This window comes from Uranotaenia lowii, chromosome 3, assembly GCF_029784155.1.
Source record: "Uranotaenia lowii strain MFRU-FL chromosome 3, ASM2978415v1, whole genome shotgun sequence".
Taxonomy (NCBI): domain Eukaryota; kingdom Metazoa; phylum Arthropoda; class Insecta; order Diptera; family Culicidae; genus Uranotaenia; species Uranotaenia lowii.
In genome coordinates this window covers 126426803-126445678 of record NC_073693.1, presented here as the reverse complement: position 1 = coordinate 126445678, position 18876 = coordinate 126426803, and the positions used below count along the sequence as shown (strand labels likewise).

Genomic DNA, 18876 nt, shown 5'->3' with positions numbered 1-18876 from the left:
ATTAGTTTGCTTCCTTCTTTAAGTAAACTATTTGAGAGAGTTATTTTGAATAGAATGATGATTCACATTAATCAGAACTCTATTTTCCCTGATGAACAATTTGGTTTTCGTCATGGACATTCTACTACACATCAACTTTTGAGTGTAACTAATATGATTAACGCTTGCAAATCTGAAGGTTATTCAACTGGTGTTGCTCTTCTTGATATTGAAAAAGCTTTTGATAGTGTTTGGCACAAAGGTTTAGTAGCTAAATTAGCTCGATTTGATTTTCCTGTATATCTCACCAAAATTATTCAAAATTATTTGACTAGCCGAACCTTACAAGTAAGCTATCAAAATTCATGCTCTGAAAGGACACTCATTAGAGCTGGTGTCTCTCAGGGTAGTATACTTGGGCCAATTTTAAACAATATTTTTACTTCTGATCTTCCTGATGTACCAGAAGGAAAAGGTAGAAGATTATTTGCTGACGATACTTTGCTTTCAGCCAAAGGTCGAAATTTACGGGTGGTACGCAGTAGATTGCAACAAAATTTAAATTCCTTTTTGAATTACTTGAAAATGTGGAAAATTTCTCCTAACGCTTCCAAAACTCAACTTATTTTATTTCCCCATAAGCCAAGAGCAAATTTTTTAAAACCTAATGAAAATCATTCCATAACTTTTAATGGGGTTTCATTAGAATGGTCTGATCACGTGAAGTACTTGGGACTTACACTTGATCGGAATCTTACTTTTAAAAATCACATTGAAGATATTCAATCTAAATGTAATAAATACACTAAATCTCTTTATTCTCTCATCAACAGGAAATCCAGGTTGTGTCTGCGAAATAAGATGTTAATCTACAAACAGGTCTTTCGACCAGCGATAATGTATGCAGTTCCGATTTGGTCTAGCTGCTGCGCGACGAGGAAGAAAGCCATCCAGAGGATTCAGAACAAGGTTCTGAAAATGATTTTGCGGCTTCCACCTTGGCACAGCACCGAAGATCTTCATCGGATTGCAGGCATAGAATCGATCGGAGAGATGGCCAACAAAATTATCTCCAACTTCATAGGCAAATCGATGCAGTCTTCCATCGCAGAGATTCGTTCTCTTTACAATTAAGTTAGTTTTTAGGATTTAGGATTAAGTTTATACATTTTTTTTTGCTCAACAGGATATTCTCCTATAATACAAATTATTTATTGCTAAAGCAAATTTAAATCAAATAAACAATGTTTAAAATTAACTGTATCAAAGAGTTGAACTGATCATAATTGATCTGAACACTTTAATTTAACTTTAATAATGTAACTTAAATGTAATGATTAAAAGACCAATAAAGACATATTTAAAAAAAAAAAAAAAAAATATGTATTTCGGTTGATCTTCACTCCTTCAGGGACAAAAACCAGCGGAGTCCGACCATCACGGGTGATTCCGGCCCAAACCATCACCGATGTTGGTTTCTGTCGCCGGGTGGCCGTCAGCAAGTCGGCATGGCTTCGTGATCTGTCTGACAACCAAATTCTGTCGTTCTGCTTATTCACGAACTGCTACGGTGAAGAGTTCTCGTCGGTAAACACGACATTCTTCGATCTTCCTTCCGCGGCCCTCTTCAGCAGCGCCTTCGCTCTTTTTACCCGTTCTTGTTTCTGCTTCACCGTAAGGTCTTGAACCTTTTGGATTTTGTAGGGCTTGATCTGAAGTTTATCTTTCAGGATCCGACGGAGACTTCGATCTGATATGTTGAGATCCTCTGCCAATTTAGTGGCACTACGACGAGGATTTCTCTAAGGCGCTTCTTGACGATCTTCGCCATGGCAGGTGTCACCACAATAGGTCGGCGTCCCCCACCATACCGTTTTTGGCACTTCCGGTCTCCAGGTATCTTTTAACTGTACGGTATACAAAAATTCTGCTCACACTTATATCGGACAGCTCACGAACTATGTCTTTCTGCCGTTTGCCAGCTAGAAACCACAGCGCTACGTTTCTGTTAGAGATCCATTTTTCCGGATAACACCTGATTACAAAAGTAACACTTACACCCAATATGATAGCTAAGACTTAACGTAAACAAAGCGACGAGGGGTCGTTCAATACCGTTTCGTGTGCAACGAAATAATTACTCTTGAAGTAATGTAGCAGTTCAATTGCCGGACCCTGTATATGTTGAAAAAATGAATTTCTATTGAGGCTAAATTAAGGTTTTTTCAGTGTAAGTCAGTGAAACTTCATAAAATTGTTATTTGATTGGAATCAATGGGGAATGGTTGTAAGATGAAATTCTAGCCGGATTTGTTCCTTACATTACAGGAGTTGATGATCGAGGAGAGATTTTGAGAAAAAAACGGAACAGTTTTATTCATTCAAAAGATTTTGATTATAGAGTAAAAATATTCGCTAATAAGAAACATGTAGTCTTCACGTACGTAGAAATTTTCAAGGAATTCCTTGTTTTTCTCGTTAATTTTTTTTTTTACATTAGTGATATAGCATTTTTAAAGTCAAAATTCAAACAAAAATATTTAATTTTGATGAGTTTGCACGAATCAGATTGAAACACAAAATATATATATACCTATAACTTTTAAAAATTGTTACATTTTAATCGATCGTTGAAATCATTGAACTTGCTGGAGAGTTCAGCAGATTCAGCAGACTAAAGCAGAAGACTAAAAAATTGATTATTTATGGAAATTTCATGAAAAATTCTTTTTCGGTATGAATAAGCAAGACCAGCATTTGGTTATTAATCCGAAGTCAGCTGGTTACACAATATGTTTTCCTTTTTTTTTTTTATTATTTTAAGAGGAGAAATCACCGTGAATTTGTTTTATGAAATGAATTTGCGGCTTTATCGGTGAGGGTTAAAGAGTTGAAATGAAAGACGGATAGAAGATCAGAAGAAAATTCTAAGGTGGTGAAAAGAGCGAAGAGCATTTGAAATAGAAGCTTGACCACATGCTAAATTCTTTGTCCCGCATCAATTAACTGTATTGAAGAAAATAATAATATGAAATATGTTTTCCTTTATGGAATTTTCTCATTCTGGAACGTTGCAATTGTTGAAATGAATAATTCAACGCAGGTTTCAGTGGTGGAATAGAGTTATCTTTATTCATGTTTCGTCTATGAGGTCACTAGATTACAACTATATTAATTAGCGATAGCTAATTGTCACTTCCACATCTTATAATCCCTAACCGGGAAAGTACTCATTTCTCAATGAGTACTTTGATATTCTTACCCAGAATATCTGGCAACACTGTTGTGTTACCACGAACCCAATTTATGTTGTCTCGCTTGACCGTGTGATGATGTAAACATTTATACCGTGTTTACCATCATCAGCTGTCATCTTCAATCATCACCGCTATTGTTTCAATTGCGAATTGACTCAAAGCATGCGGAACCAAAACAAACTGTTTTGGTTCTGCTCGTGGGAGCAGAAGTTGCTGCTTGCTGTTCCCAAGGAAAACCGTAAGTTTCAACACCTCCCCTCAATTCGCAGATTGAGAATGCTGAACAGCTTCGCGTGCCTCGCCCTTGGTAACGCCTTCGTGAATGCATCTGCTGGCTGATCCTCAGTAGAGATGTGTCGCAAAGATAGCTGACCGCTTCTTATGATGTCTCTGATGAAAGCATACTTCACATCCAGATGCTTCATCCGCTGATGAGTCCGCGCCTCTTCCAAATACTGGATGCAAGGGATGTTGTCCTCCATTAACTTGAAAGGAGTGCTAACCACACCCAATTCACCAAGGAAGTTTGTTAACCACAAACTTTCCTTGACCGCATGGCAAAGGGCTCATATCTCAGCTTCGGTCGATGACAGACTGACCGTCTGCTGACGTTTCGTTGACCACGAAATAAGATTTCCGAAGATCATGTAAGCGTAACCTGATACAGATCTTCGATCATCGGAGTCGTTGGCAAAATCTGCATCAGCAAATCCGATGAGTGGTTCTAATTTTGCGTTTCTGCGGTATACCAACGCCATATCGGTCATACGTCGATGGTATCGCAGAATACGCTGCAGGCCTCGCCTGGTATTTACTTAGTGCGCTAACCGCAGCACAGATATCTGGTCTCGAAGATGTCGCCAGATATTGTAGACAACCGATCAATTCTTTGTACGGTTGTTCGGTGATAACCTCACCATCGTTCAGCTTCGTCCAGTGAACGTTCATGCCACGAAACCTGTGACCTAGAGTTCACTGGACCTAGAGCCAACCACCTCCCATGCCGCGTATTTCTCCAGGGCTTTTTCGATAGCTGTCTTACAGAAGACCCATGTGTACGAAACATAGAATGGGTTTCCTGTAACATGGGTTAAGCTGACCGCTTCCCAAATCTCGCTCTCATCTAGGGCTGCTCGATAGCTGCTTAGTACGCTAACCGCAGCACTGATGTTCGGCCTCGAAAACAGCAAACAACCGATCAAATCGTAGAACGGCTGCTCAGTGATAACCTCACTTCGTTCAGCCCGAATCTCGTTCTCTTTCATGGCTACGGTGGTCTTCCGGAAAAAAGAGTCCCTTTGGCCCTCGAGCTTACTGACGATTCGAAGTTGCTCTTCCTCATCATCAGCTGCTACGTTAGCCACGTAGCGTTGATTAGCTTCTCCTCTTCGCTGACTGCGTCTCTGGGCCGATTCGGGATTGACGGAATCTTGATCATCATCGTCATCTTCGCCATCGCTACTCTCGTAGTCGCTCTCGTCTCGCGCCATATGCTGACTGGCACCGGAACCGATGATTCGTTGATTCCGGTGGCTGATAACCCCAGCACGCGAACGAAAAGCATATTGCTTTCTCGAACGTTGTTTTCTGGTAACCCCAGATAAAAAACCTCTTGCCGTTTTCTTCGCGTTCCCTCTCAAAGCCTTCATTTTGCGATGACTTCGAGAATCTGCACTCTCGGCAGGAATCCGCAGAAAGAACTGGTTGACTTCGCTAGCGACTAACCGTCGCTGAAACCACCTCCTTCGAAGCACCCGAAACATTAACCATCCGCCGGAAACAAGCTTGCGCATACTAACCGCAGCGCAGCTACTAAGCACGAGAATAATCGTCTCGACTTGCAGCTTCATGGCTTTCCGCTCCGTTGCTTTAACGCTTCGAGCGCTCCTTAAAACCGGAGGGCAACGTTCAGCTGCATGCGACCCATCTGGATCGAATATAGTGCTGAAGTATTTGGCAACTAACCGTCGCCCAAAACATCTCCGCCAAAGCCACAGAAAAATCCTTCTGTAAGCTTGGATAAGCTCACGCGTACTGATCGCAGCGTAGCTCCATATCACGAGAGTAACCCTCTCGGCAAACAGCTTCTTCCAATCTCCGATACGGGCTAATCCTCCATCTGGAGCATTCGGACCTGACCAATCCTGGTTACAGATCCCGAGAGTCCTCCTCCCGGCCGTCGGAAATAAACTCACGCTGCTTACCGCAGCGCGGTTTGTGTCGGCATCGAGAGTAACCCTCTCGGAACCCGACTTCCATGCCTCGAACTTCATTGGCACCTTCTGGCTGACCTGGAGTATCTCCTGGCCTCTGCACTGCCGATTCTCTACGCTGGTGATCCTCTGCGCTTGGATCAGTTCAAAACTTCTGACCACAGCGCACAACAAGGGCACGAGAGTAACCCTCTCGGCTATTAGCACCACCCAATTAATCCGGCTTGCTGCTGCAGCTGGACCTTTCCTCCCCTGCGCAGCCCAATTGCGGATCCTGAAACTCCTCCTTGCCGTCGGAAATGAAACCATGCTGCTAACCGCAGCGCGGTTCGTGTCGGCATCGAGAGTTACCTTCTCGGAACCCGACTTCCCGGCTTCGAACTTCAGTGGCACCTTCTGGCTGACCTGAAGCATCTCGTGGCCTCTGCGCTGACGATTCTCTGCGCTGGTGGTTTTCTGCGATTGGATCAGCTCATAACTGCTGACCACAGCGCACAACCACAGCACGAGAGTAACCCTCTCGGCTATCAGCTCCACCCAATGTTTCCGGGGTGGATATATCGACCTTCGCGCTGTACCATCTCGGTTGCGGATCCTGGGACTCCTCCCGGCCGTCGGTCGTGAGCTCACGCTTGCTAACCGCAACGTGGCTCGTGACGGCATCGAGAGTAACCCTCTCAATCCGCGAACCTCCCCGGGCTCTGGCGATACCTCCTGGCTGGCCGTGGACTCTTGGCTGCCTGGTCTCTGCCCTGGCTGGTCCATCTCCGCTGGCTCGGGGACCCTAGGTTGGCTCGTCTCGGCGCTGGTTGGTCCAACATCAGCTGGCTGGCCCTCTTCGGTGGTCCTCTGGCTGGTGGCTGGCTCCTCGACCTGGCTGGTCCTACTGCGCTGGCTGCTGAAGCACTTGCTAACCGCAAGTCTGGTAAACTTGAGAGTACCCCTCTCACTAACTCGTATTTCCAAAAATCCAGACGTATCTGGGCCCATAACCTGTTGAAATGAATAATTCAACGCAGGTTTCAGTGGTGGAATAGAGTTATCTTTATTTTATTTTTTTTTTTTTTTTTTTTTTTCAGGGATTTTCATCCTATTGGATGATTCATCCCATGTTATCTTTATTCATGTTTCGTCTATGAGGTCACTAGATTACAACTATATTAATTAGCGATAGCTAATTGTCACTTCCACATCTTATAATCCCTAACCGGGAAAGTACTCATTTCTCAATGAGTACTTTGATATTCTTACCCAGAATATCTGGCAACACTGTTGTGTTACCACGAACCCAATTTATGTTGTCTCGCTTGACCGTGTGATGATGTAAACATTTATACCGTGTTTACCATCATCAGCTGTCATCTTCAATCATCACCGCTATTGTTTCAATTGCGAATTGACTCAAAGCATGCGGAACCAAAACAAACTGTTTTGGTTCTGCTCGTGGGAGCAGAAGTTGCTGCTTGCTGTTCCCAAGGAAAACCGTAAGTTTCCCGGGAAAGTACTCATTTCTCAATGAGTACTTTGATATTCTTACCCAGAATATCTGGCAACACTGTTGTGTTACCACGAACCCAATTTATGTTGTCTCGCTTGACCGTGTGATGATGTAAACATTTATACCGTGTTTACCATCATCAGCTGTCATCTTCAATCATCACCGCTATTGTTTCAATTGCGAATTGACTCAAAGCATGCGGAACCAAAACAAACTGTTTTGGTTCTGCTCGTGGGAGCAGAAGTTGCTGCTTGCTGTTCCCAAGGAAAACCGTAAGTTTCAACACCTCCCCTCAATTCGCAGATTGAGAATGCTGAACAGCTTCGCGTGCCTCGCCCTTGGTAACGCCTTCGTGAATGCATCTGCTGGCTGATCCTCAGTAGAGATGTGTCGCAAAGATAGCTGACCGCTTCTTATGATGTCTCTGATGAAAGCATACTTCACATCCAGATGCTTCATCCGCTGATGAGTCCGCGCCTCTTCCAAATACTGGATGCAAGGGATGTTGTCCTCCATTAACTTGAAAGGAGTGCTAACCACACCCAATTCACCAAGGAAGTTTGTTAACCACAAACTTTCCTTGACCGCATGGCAAAGGGCTCATATCTCAGCTTCGGTCGATGACAGACTGACCGTCTGCTGACGTTTCGTTGACCACGAAATAAGATTTCCGAAGATCATGTAAGCGTAACCTGATACAGATCTTCGATCATCGGAGTCGTTGGCAAAATCTGCATCAGCAAATCCGATGAGTGGTTCTAATTTTGCGTTTCTGCGGTATACCAACGCCATATCGGTCATACGTCGATGGTATCGCAGAATACGCTGCAGGCCTCGCCTGGTATTTACTTAGTGCGCTAACCGCAGCACAGATATCTGGTCTCGAAGATGTCGCCAGATATTGTAGACAACCGATCAATTCTTTGTACGGTTGTTCGGTGATAACCTCACCATCGTTCAGCTTCGTCCAGTGAACGTTCATGCCACGAAACCTGTGACCTAGAGTTCACTGGACCTAGAGCCAACCACCTCCCATGCCGCGTATTTCTCCAGGGCTTTTTCGATAGCTGTCTTACAGAAGACCCATGTGTACGAAACATAGAATGGGTTTCCTGTAACATGGGTTAAGCTGACCGCTTCCCAAATCTCGCTCTCATCTAGGGCTGCTCGATAGCTGCTTAGTACGCTAACCGCAGCACTGATGTTCGGCCTCGAAAACAGCAAACAACCGATCAAATCGTAGAACGGCTGCTCAGTGATAACCTCACTTCGTTCAGCCCGAATCTCGTTCTCTTTCATGGCTACGGTGGTCTTCCGGAAAAAAGAGTCCCTTTGGCCCTCGAGCTTACTGACGATTCGAAGTTGCTCTTCCTCATCATCAGCTGCTACGTTAGCCACGTAGCGTTGATTAGCTTCTCCTCTTCGCTGACTGCGTCTCTGGGCCGATTCGGGATTGACGGAATCTTGATCATCATCGTCATCTTCGCCATCGCTACTCTCGTAGTCGCTCTCGTCTCGCGCCATATGCTGACTGGCACCGGAACCGATGATTCGTTGATTCCGGTGGCTGATAACCCCAGCACGCGAACGAAAAGCATATTGCTTTCTCGAACGTTGTTTTCTGGTAACCCCAGATAAAAAACCTCTTGCCGTTTTCTTCGCGTTCCCTCTCAAAGCCTTCATTTTGCGATGACTTCGAGAATCTGCACTCTCGGCAGGAATCCGCAGAAAGAACTGGTTGACTTCGCTAGCGACTAACCGTCGCTGAAACCACCTCCTTCGAAGCACCCGAAACATTAACCATCCGCCGGAAACAAGCTTGCGCATACTAACCGCAGCGCAGCTACTAAGCACGAGAATAATCGTCTCGACTTGCAGCTTCATGGCTTTCCGCTCCGTTGCTTTAACGCTTCGAGCGCTCCTTAAAACCGGAGGGCAACGTTCAGCTGCATGCGACCCATCTGGATCGAATATAGTGCTGAAGTATTTGGCAACTAACCGTCGCCCAAAACATCTCCGCCAAAGCCACAGAAAAATCCTTCTGTAAGCTTGGATAAGCTCACGCGTACTGATCGCAGCGTAGCTCCATATCACGAGAGTAACCCTCTCGGCAAACAGCTTCTTCCAATCTCCGATACGGGCTAATCCTCCATCTGGAGCATTCGGACCTGACCAATCCTGGTTACAGATCCCGAGAGTCCTCCTCCCGGCCGTCGGAAATAAACTCACGCTGCTTACCGCAGCGCGGTTTGTGTCGGCATCGAGAGTAACCCTCTCGGAACCCGACTTCCATGCCTCGAACTTCATTGGCACCTTCTGGCTGACCTGGAGTATCTCCTGGCCTCTGCACTGCCGATTCTCTACGCTGGTGATCCTCTGCGCTTGGATCAGTTCAAAACTTCTGACCACAGCGCACAACAAGGGCACGAGAGTAACCCTCTCGGCTATTAGCACCACCCAATTAATCCGGCTTGCTGCTGCAGCTGGACCTTTCCTCCCCTGCGCAGCCCAATTGCGGATCCTGAAACTCCTCCTTGCCGTCGGAAATGAAACCATGCTGCTAACCGCAGCGCGGTTCGTGTCGGCATCGAGAGTTACCTTCTCGGAACCCGACTTCCCGGCTTCGAACTTCAGTGGCACCTTCTGGCTGACCTGAAGCATCTCGTGGCCTCTGCGCTGACGATTCTCTGCGCTGGTGGTTTTCTGCGATTGGATCAGCTCATAACTGCTGACCACAGCGCACAACCACAGCACGAGAGTAACCCTCTCGGCTATCAGCTCCACCCAATGTTTCCGGGGTGGATATATCGACCTTCGCGCTGTACCATCTCGGTTGCGGATCCTGGGACTCCTCCCGGCCGTCGGTCGTGAGCTCACGCTTGCTAACCGCAACGTGGCTCGTGACGGCATCGAGAGTAACCCTCTCAATCCGCGAACCTCCCCGGGCTCTGGCGATACCTCCTGGCTGGCCGTGGACTCTTGGCTGCCTGGTCTCTGCCCTGGCTGGTCCATCTCCGCTGGCTCGGGGACCCTAGGTTGGCTCGTCTCGGCGCTGGTTGGTCCAACATCAGCTGGCTGGCCCTCTTCGGTGGTCCTCTGGCTGGTGGCTGGCTCCTCGACCTGGCTGGTCCTACTGCGCTGGCTGCTGAAGCACTTGCTAACCGCAAGTCTGGTAAACTTGAGAGTACCCCTCTCACTAACTCGTATTTCCAAAAATCCAGACGTATCTGGGCCCATAACCTGTTGAAATGAATAATTCAACGCAGGTTTCAGTGGTGGAATAGAGTTATCTTTATTCATGTTTCGTCTATGAGGTCACTAGATTACAACTATATTAATTAGCGATAGCTAATTGTCACTTCCACATCTTATAATCCCTAACCGGGAAAGTACTCATTTCTCAATGAGTACTTTGATATTCTTACCCAGAATATCTGGCAACACTGTTGTGTTACCACGAACCCAATTTATGTTGTCTCGCTTGACCGTGTGATGATGTAAACATTTATACCGTGTTTACCATCATCAGCTGTCATCTTCAATCATCACCGCTATTGTTTCAATTGCGAATTGACTCAAAGCATGCGGAAAAAAAACAAACTGTTTTGGTTCTGCTCGTGGGAGCAGAAGTTGCTGCTTGCTGTTCCCAAGGAAAACCGTAAGTTTCAAGGCGCTTCTTGACGATCTTCGCCATGGCAGGTGTCACCACAATAGGTCGGCGTCCCCCACCATACCGTTTTTGGCACTTCCGGTCTCCAGGTATCTTTTAACTGTACGGTATACAAAAATTCTGCTCACACTTATATCGGACAGCTCACGAACTATGTCTTTCTGCCGTTTGCCAGCTAGAAACCACAGCGCTACGTTTCTGTTAGAGATCCATTTTTCCGGATAACACCTGATTACAAAAGTAACACTTACACCCAATATGATAGCTAAGACTTAACGTAAACAAAGCGACGAGGGGTCGTTCAATACCGTTTCGTGTGCAACGAAATAATTACTCTTGAAGTAATGTAGCAGTTCAATTGCCGGACCCTGTATATGTTGAAAAAATGAATTTCTATTGAGGCTAAATTAAGGTTTTTTCAGTGTAAGTCAGTGAAACTTCATAAAACTGTTATTTGATTGGAATCAATGGGGAATGGTTGTAAGATGAAATTCTAGCCGGATTTGTTCCTTACATTACAGGAGTTGATGATCGAGGAGAGATTTTGAGAAAAAAACGGAACAGTTTTATTCATTCAAAAGATTTTGATTATAGAGTAAAAATATTCGCTAATAAGAAACATGTAGTCTTCACGTACGTAGAAATTTTCAAGGAATTCCTTGTTTTTCTCGTTAATTTTTTTTTACATTAGTGATATAGCATTTTTAAAGTCAAAATTCAAACAAAAATATTTAATTTTGATGAGTTTGCACGAATCAGATTGAAACACAAAATATATATATACCTATAACTTTTAAAAATTGTTACATTTTAATCGATCGTTGAAATCATTGAACTTGCTGGAGAGTTCAGCAGATTCAGCAGACTAAAGCAGAAGACTAAAAAATTGATTATTTATGGAAATTTCATGAAAAATTCTTTTTCGGTATGAATAAGCAAGACCAGCATTTGGTTATTAATCCGAAGTCAGCTGGTTACACAATATGTTTTCCTTTTTTTTTTTTATTATTTTAAGAGGAGAAATCACCGTGAATTTGTTTTATGAAATGAATTTGCGGCTTTATCGGTGAGGGTTAAAGAGTTGAAATGAAAGACGGATAGAAGATCAGAAGAAAATTCTAAGGTGGTGAAAAGAGCGAAGAGCATTTGAAATAGAAGCTTGACCACATGCTAAATTCTTTGTCCCGCATCAATTAACTGTATTGAAGAAAATAATAATATGAAATATGTTTTCCTTTATGGAATTTTCTCATTCTGGAACGTTGCAATAAAGGAAAATGGTTGTGCAATGTGATAAATTTTCATAAAGAAAAACATGTTGAAAATCTTTGCCACTCGGATTCAACAGCTTTTTAACTATATTTTTTTCGGAAACTAGAGGTAGAAGAGATTCGCAAAAGCATATTTCTTGTGGCAGTTTGGCCCTATGTTTTAGAGAGCGACCGTTACATTGCGATGAAGATCATGTACGATGCTTTTCTTCAAGTGAAATAACTGTTTCGTTTGATCCAGTACCATCACCAATTCTCGAAAAAAAAAATCATATAACAGTATATCGCAAAGAATCAAGATGATGTCAAAGAACTTGAGGACTCCCAATACGCGTTAGCTCTCTTATTGAAAAACATATAGACATCGTCAACTTTTAAGTGAAAATATATCAAGGATGGACTAGCTAAACTTGATCGTTTAAAACTTGACATAAATATTCATAAATTGAATTATAAATCTCGGAAAGTAAAATTCAATCCAATGACATTCGTAACATTATAATTTTTAGATTTTGAAAATATGTGCCTCAATAATAGTTATTTTCACTGCAAAAATATATATGACTGTTATTTTCAGGCTAGAAATACTATTTAACAAATACATAGGTACTAAGGGAGCTGGGCTCATTCCGGAAACTCTGCGTAAATTGAAGATCGCATCTCCTGAGACGACTAGAAACGGTAGCCATTCGACAACATAGAAGAAATTTGTAACCTTGACATGCCTCCGGTAAAGTCCAACGAGTTCGAAAGAATTTAATGCCCAGGTTTGAAGAACTACCCCAAAACAAAAAAAAGTGGAAAATCCTTTGAGTTGTGGGTGAAAGGACTATAAACACATATATTAGTAGAGATAGGTACCTTGGTGTTCTGTTGATGCAACTGTGTCTCGGGACGCTGTCGGTTGCAAAGACGGCCACTTTGGCCACGTTCGGTTCCGAGCTCGTTTGAGTGATGGTAATTTTATGATTGTGGTCGCCATTTTCGTTACTCAGGTGGTTGCGATTAGGATGATTGATATCGTTGTTGTTGTTGCTCAAGTTTTCCTTGCTGCTTTCGTTGTTGTTTTTCGTAATCAACAACCGGGGTCGGCTCTCGTAAGCGTAGAGGCGCCTCAAGGTGGCAGCCGAGGGGGCCAAGCTGGGAAGTTCTCTGGTCGGCTGCAGAAAGACGCCCTTCGGGACGGTTGTGATGAACAGAGGTTTCCTCCTGGCATCCACCTCCTGGGAACTTCCCTATATGTATTGTGGATATTTTTGTTGATGGGAAACTTTCAAAAATGTAATTGTAAAGTTTGTGCGGGATGATAATCGGAATCAATCGAATCGGAATGGTGTTTGGATAGGGGCTGAATTCCAACGGCTGTTTTTTTGGTATAGGCTCAATTACTAAACAGTTACAAATGTTTTGCATTATTTGTTTCACGCAAAATAACAATCGCTTAATTTATTTCCAAAAATTTTGTTTTTCCAACAAAGTCATTTATGAAAAAATCCACATCTTGTTGTCTGGTTCTCAGCTAAACCTTCTGAAGGCAGGGGATAATGAGAGCAATATAAGCTCTTTAATTACATGCATGAATTGCGTGAAGGAATAACTCAAACGAAAACGCCTCTTTACAAACTAGCTTTTAAAAGTTTTTGATCCGCTGAATAAAGCATTATTTAGCTTATTTTATAATAACCATTAGACCTCACCAAAACTTTTTAAATTGATTTTTGCAATAACTTTAAGGTGTCAAAATTTTGCTAGACAAACTATTATCCCCGTCAATTGGACAAGTGAACCTATAATTTGCAATCAATAATAGTTTTTTTTTTTCTAAGCATTAGTTTACAAGATAAAGCCTTTTTCATTAGATTCTGCTCAGTTAAACGACGGTATTTTACGAAGTTACTTTCGTTGTCTTTTTTAAATGTTTTAATTTTCCGAGTCTTCAGCGAACATCATGGTGGCAATGGATGTATGGAAAAATTTCATGATCGAATTTTTAAAACCGACCATAAACATTTTATAGATTGGCCCAAAAATCTGAACTGTACAAAACATCAGCTCAATCGGATTTGAGTGCTTTAAAGCGCTCAAAGTTTCGGTATTTTAAAGCTTAGTGCATTGAGAAATGGAACAATTACGAATGCGTGTATGCGTGTGTAACCGTTCGTTTGATCGAAATACTTTCTATGAAGGAAATGAAGGTGATCTTATAATAATTCATGCAAAAATTAAAAAAATATCGTTTTTTGTGAGAAAAAATTCTACTTTCTTCTTAGTATCTCCCATCTGTCGGCGCACACTTTTTTCAGTCAATATTGATCAGTTTTTTGAACTTATACTTCATCTAATCTGTATTTTAGGTGGCGGCATCCTCCTCCTTCAATTTTTGCTAATTTTCGGTCCAATACTTCTCTTTTAAAGAAACTTTAGTTTAGGCAATTTAGTATAGTATAATCGGTTAGTATAGATTGTAGGTTACGAAGGGTACATACAAGATTATTCTTTTTTGGCTTTTAAAAACAGCGAATTCCCCCCATGTTTCCTTAAAAACTTGGCGACCGAATTGACCGAACCTTTTCTGATTCTTTTTAATATGTCGTTAAGTTATAGAAAAGTACCCAAATTATGGAAAAAATCTTTTTTAATTCCAATTTTCAAGTCCGAAAAAAATCAGATATACGAAATTATCGAGGAATAGCTATTTTGTCTTGCATCCTCAAACTCTTTTAATCAATAAAAAATGAAAAAAATTATCAACAAGTAAAAAATATTATAACGAGTAAACAACACAGTTTCTTCGAAGGGCGCTCTACAGCATCAAATCTTCTCGAATTCGTTACATATGTTATCAACTTTATGAGCACTTTAGAAAAGCCTTTGATCGCATTGACTTACCCTTTTCAATCTTCAAATTAAAAAAATGGCTTTCATCCAAATCTCCTCTCTTGGTTACAATCATACTTAACCGATCTAACACAAATCGTTTGTTTCCAAAACGAATTATCCAAATCTGTAGTTGTAAGCTCGGGTGTGCCTTAGGGGTTTCGTTTAGGACCTCTCCTTTTCATACTGTTCGTTAATGACATTTACTTTATTCCAAAACGTATCGAATACCTAATATACGCCGATGATATTAAACTATTTCTGAAAATAAAAACCGAAGATGTTGAAACATTTCAAAACAAAATCAGTTTTTTCTTTGAATGGTGCAACAAAAGTTTACTTCAATTGAATGTTAAAAAATGCAACTCTATATCATTTAGCAGAAAACAAAGTTACCCATCATTGAAACAAAATTAGGCAGTCAACCAGTACAAAAATGCAAAATTTTAAGAGATATCGGCGTCATACTGGATTCGAAACTCACGTTTGTAGAACATCAGACCAATATCATAAATAAAGCAAATTGCATGCTAGGATTTGTAAAACGTTTCAGCAAACACTTTCAAGACCCATACATCATAAAGTCACTTTATATATCCTATGTTCGTTCGATATTGGAGTATGGTAGCATCATATGGAATCCTTATTCAAATATTCACGAGCAACGTCTCGAATCTGTTCAAAAACAATTTTTGTTACATGCGCTACGTAAAATCAATTGGACCACTTTTCCTCTCCCATAGTATGAATCGCGTTGTAAGCTTATTGATATAGAACCTTTCAGTAAACGCATAGAATTTTCTTAAATTGCATTTGTAAATGATGTTGTTACACAAAGAATAGACAGTTCTGAATCACTTTCCTGAATCACTTTCAAACTTAAATTTTTCCATTAAGAAATAAACATTTATTCTACATTGCACTTTATGACAAAGACTATGCAAAACATCAACCTGTTAATCAAATGATGTACAAATACAATGCACAAAGTGAAGTTATAGACGTAGGGGAGATGCACTGCAACATGATCTACACATTGTTTCTCAATTTTCAGCATCATAAAATTTTTGATTTTTCACTTTAATCAATTTTAAAACGCGTTTTTACTTAAATTTGTTGGTTGTACTCCATTTCCCCGAAAACCTTTGCCCAGAATGAAAAATCACCAGAACTTCAATCACCAGAAATCCACTTCCCCAGATTTTTTTTTCCCAGAATGCACCATTCACCAGAATTTTTTTCCCAGAATGAACCATTTCCCAGAAAAAAATTTACCAGAATGACCATTTCCCAGAAAAATTTTCGCCAGAATTGGCATTTCCCAGAAAATTTAATATATTAATCCAACCTGAAATTCAAAAAATTAAAATAGATTTTTTCAACAAAAATTGGTTTCTCATAATATTATTCTTTTGCGGCAAAGCCGCAATCAACGAGGATGAAGGAGCGGAGGCGGCACAAAGCCGCCGATCCGCCGTCGGAAGCGGCGGCCCTAAAACATTGGTTTAGGTCTGCCGGAGCTTCCTAGGTCGGCGTGAAAGCTAGGGGTGATCCCTTAGTCCCATCCGCCACGCGACAGCGTGAAGGACAAAACGTCTTTCAAGTTCGAACGAGCAGCGTGAGGAGTCGGATACCAAAACGGTTTTTTAAAGGACCATGGTAAGCATTAAATCAACTAAAGTACCCAAACCATAAACAAAGGACAATATTGGTTCTAAAATAAATTTAGTTCGAAAATTTCAAAGTTGTAGTTTCATTTAAAAAATCATTTTGAAAAAATGAATTTTGCATCATATGAAATTTACAAGAATTCATTAGAAAAAAAAAATAAAAATACTAGAGGAAAAAATCTGGGATTTCTGCCATTTTTCTGGGAAATGGTTCATTCTTGGGGTTTGATTTCGGGTATTTGTCATTCTGGGAAAAATTAATTCTGGGCAATGGTTTTCGGGTAAATGGGATACAATCTAATTTGTTCACTGGAGGCGAACAGAGCACTATCAATGAAGGCATAATGAGCGTTTTCTGCCGGGGAATCTAGCAGCGAATTCAACTCGATGAAGTCAACTGAATAATAAAGCTACAGCTTGACTTGTTTCGTCTGTCGATTTGGCCTATTGGTAAGGTGTCGGAGAGGTAATCAGTAGACTCGAGTTCGATTCCTGGTCGAGGGGATTTTTTTATTGCACATACCATTCATGATTGATTTTTTTTACTGTTACATTATACGGCAAATTGCATCAAAGCATCATCCGTCAAACAAAACACCAGAAACGTAATGTATTTGTGGGCTTGTGATATAACTCAGTGGTTGTACTCCATTTACCCGAAAACCATTGCCCAGAATGAAAAATCCCCAGAATTTCAATCGCCAGAAAGAACCATTCCCCAGAATTTTTTTCCCCAGACGAACCATTCCCCAGAAAAATTTTCGCCAGAATGTACCATTTCCCAGAAATTTTTTCACCAGAATGAACCACTTACCAGAAATTTTTTCGCCAGAAGAACCATTTCCCAGAAAATTAAAAACATTTATCCTTACTAGAAATTTAAAAAAAAAAGGAATTGTTACACAAAAATGGGGTTTCATAACTTAATTCTCTTGCGGCAAAGCCGCAACTAACGAGGATGAAGGGGCTGAGGCGGCACAAAGCCGCCGAAGCTCCCAAACCCGAGGTGGCCGCCGACCCGCCGTCGGAAGCAGCGGCCCCATTACATTGGTCTGCCGGGGCTTCCTAGGTCTGCGTGAAAGATAGGGGTGATCCCTTAGCCCCGTCCGCCACGCGACAGCGTGAAGGACAAAACGTCTTTCAAGTTCGAACGCGCAGCGTGAGGAGTCGGATACCTAAACGGTTTTTTAAAGGACCAGGGTAAGCATTGAATGAATTATAGTGCCATAAACCATAAACAAAGGACAATATTGGTTCTAAAATAAATTTAGTTGGAAAATTTCAAAGTTGTAGTTTCATTTTAAAAAATCATTTTGAAAAAATTAATTTCGAATCATATGGAATTTACAAGAATTCATAAGAAAAAAAAAGACAAATAAAAATACAAGAGGAAAAAATCTGGGATTTGTGCCGTTCTGGGAAATGTTCCATTCTGGGGCAAAAAATTCTGGAAAATGGTCCATTCTGGGAAAAAAATTCTGATAAATGGTGCATTCTGGGGAATTTATTTCTGGGAAATGGTTCATTCTGGGGTTTGATTTCAGGTTTTTGTCATTCTGGGAAAAATTAATTCTGGGCAATGGTTTTCGGGTAAATGTGATACAATCTAATTTGTTCACTGGAGGCGAACAGAGCACTATCAATGAAGGCATAATGAGCGTTTTCTGCCGGAGAATCTAGCAAGGAATTCAACTCAATGAAGTCAACTGAATAATAAAGCTACAGCTTGACTTGTTTCGTCTGTCGATTTGGCCTATTGGTAAGGTGTCGGAGAGGTAATCAGTACACTCGAGTTCGATTCCTGTTCGAGGGGATTTTTTTTATTGCACATACCATTCATGATTGATTTTTTTTACTGTTACATTATACGGCAAATAGCATCAAAGCATCATCCGTCAAACAAAACACCAGAAACATAATGTATGTGCATGTGTTAATTCTTTGAATTCTACAAACAGACCTAGATTATTTTGTTATTGCTTTGTTTGATGAATCTACGCCTCACCGTTTAGTGCAATCATGAATGATAAATGAAAAAAAAAATCACCTCGACCAGGAATCGAACTCGAGCCTACTGATTACCTCCTAACCAATAGGCCAAATCGTCAGACGATACAAGTTAAGCTGTAGCTCTATTAGTCAGTTGACTTCATCGAGTTGAATTCGCTGCTAGATTCCCCGGCAGAAATCGCTCATTATGCCTTCATTAATGGTGCTCATACTGCCTCGGGGGGTTTCTCATTATGCCTCTACAGTGACTGGTTTTCAGCTTTCGGCAAAAATTTTTAAAATGCATTTTTAAACGTTTTTATCTACTTTTTCAAGTTTCATCCAATTAGGCAATAGACTATTTGAGTGTCTGAACACGAAACAATGATGTAATTCACATATTACAGCTGTTTTCTATGGTTAAATAAGCATTTTCCTTAAGGTGGCCATTA

The 18876-nt window shown here is 41.4% G+C and overlaps 1 protein-coding gene across 4 annotated transcripts in view; it reads right to left on the bottom strand.

The window, feature by feature from the left end:
- The window catches only part of LOC129755239 (radial spoke head protein 3 homolog A), a 95905-nt gene that overhangs the window by 44167 nt on the left and 32862 nt on the right, over positions 1-18876 (bottom strand). For all 4 annotated transcript variants that reach the window (XM_055751626.1, XM_055751627.1, XM_055751624.1 and 1 more), the window contains one exon: positions 12750-13123. In XM_055751626.1, the coding sequence (XP_055607601.1) occupies positions 12750-13123 (374 nt within the window). The remainder of the gene's footprint in view (positions 1-12749; positions 13124-18876) is intronic.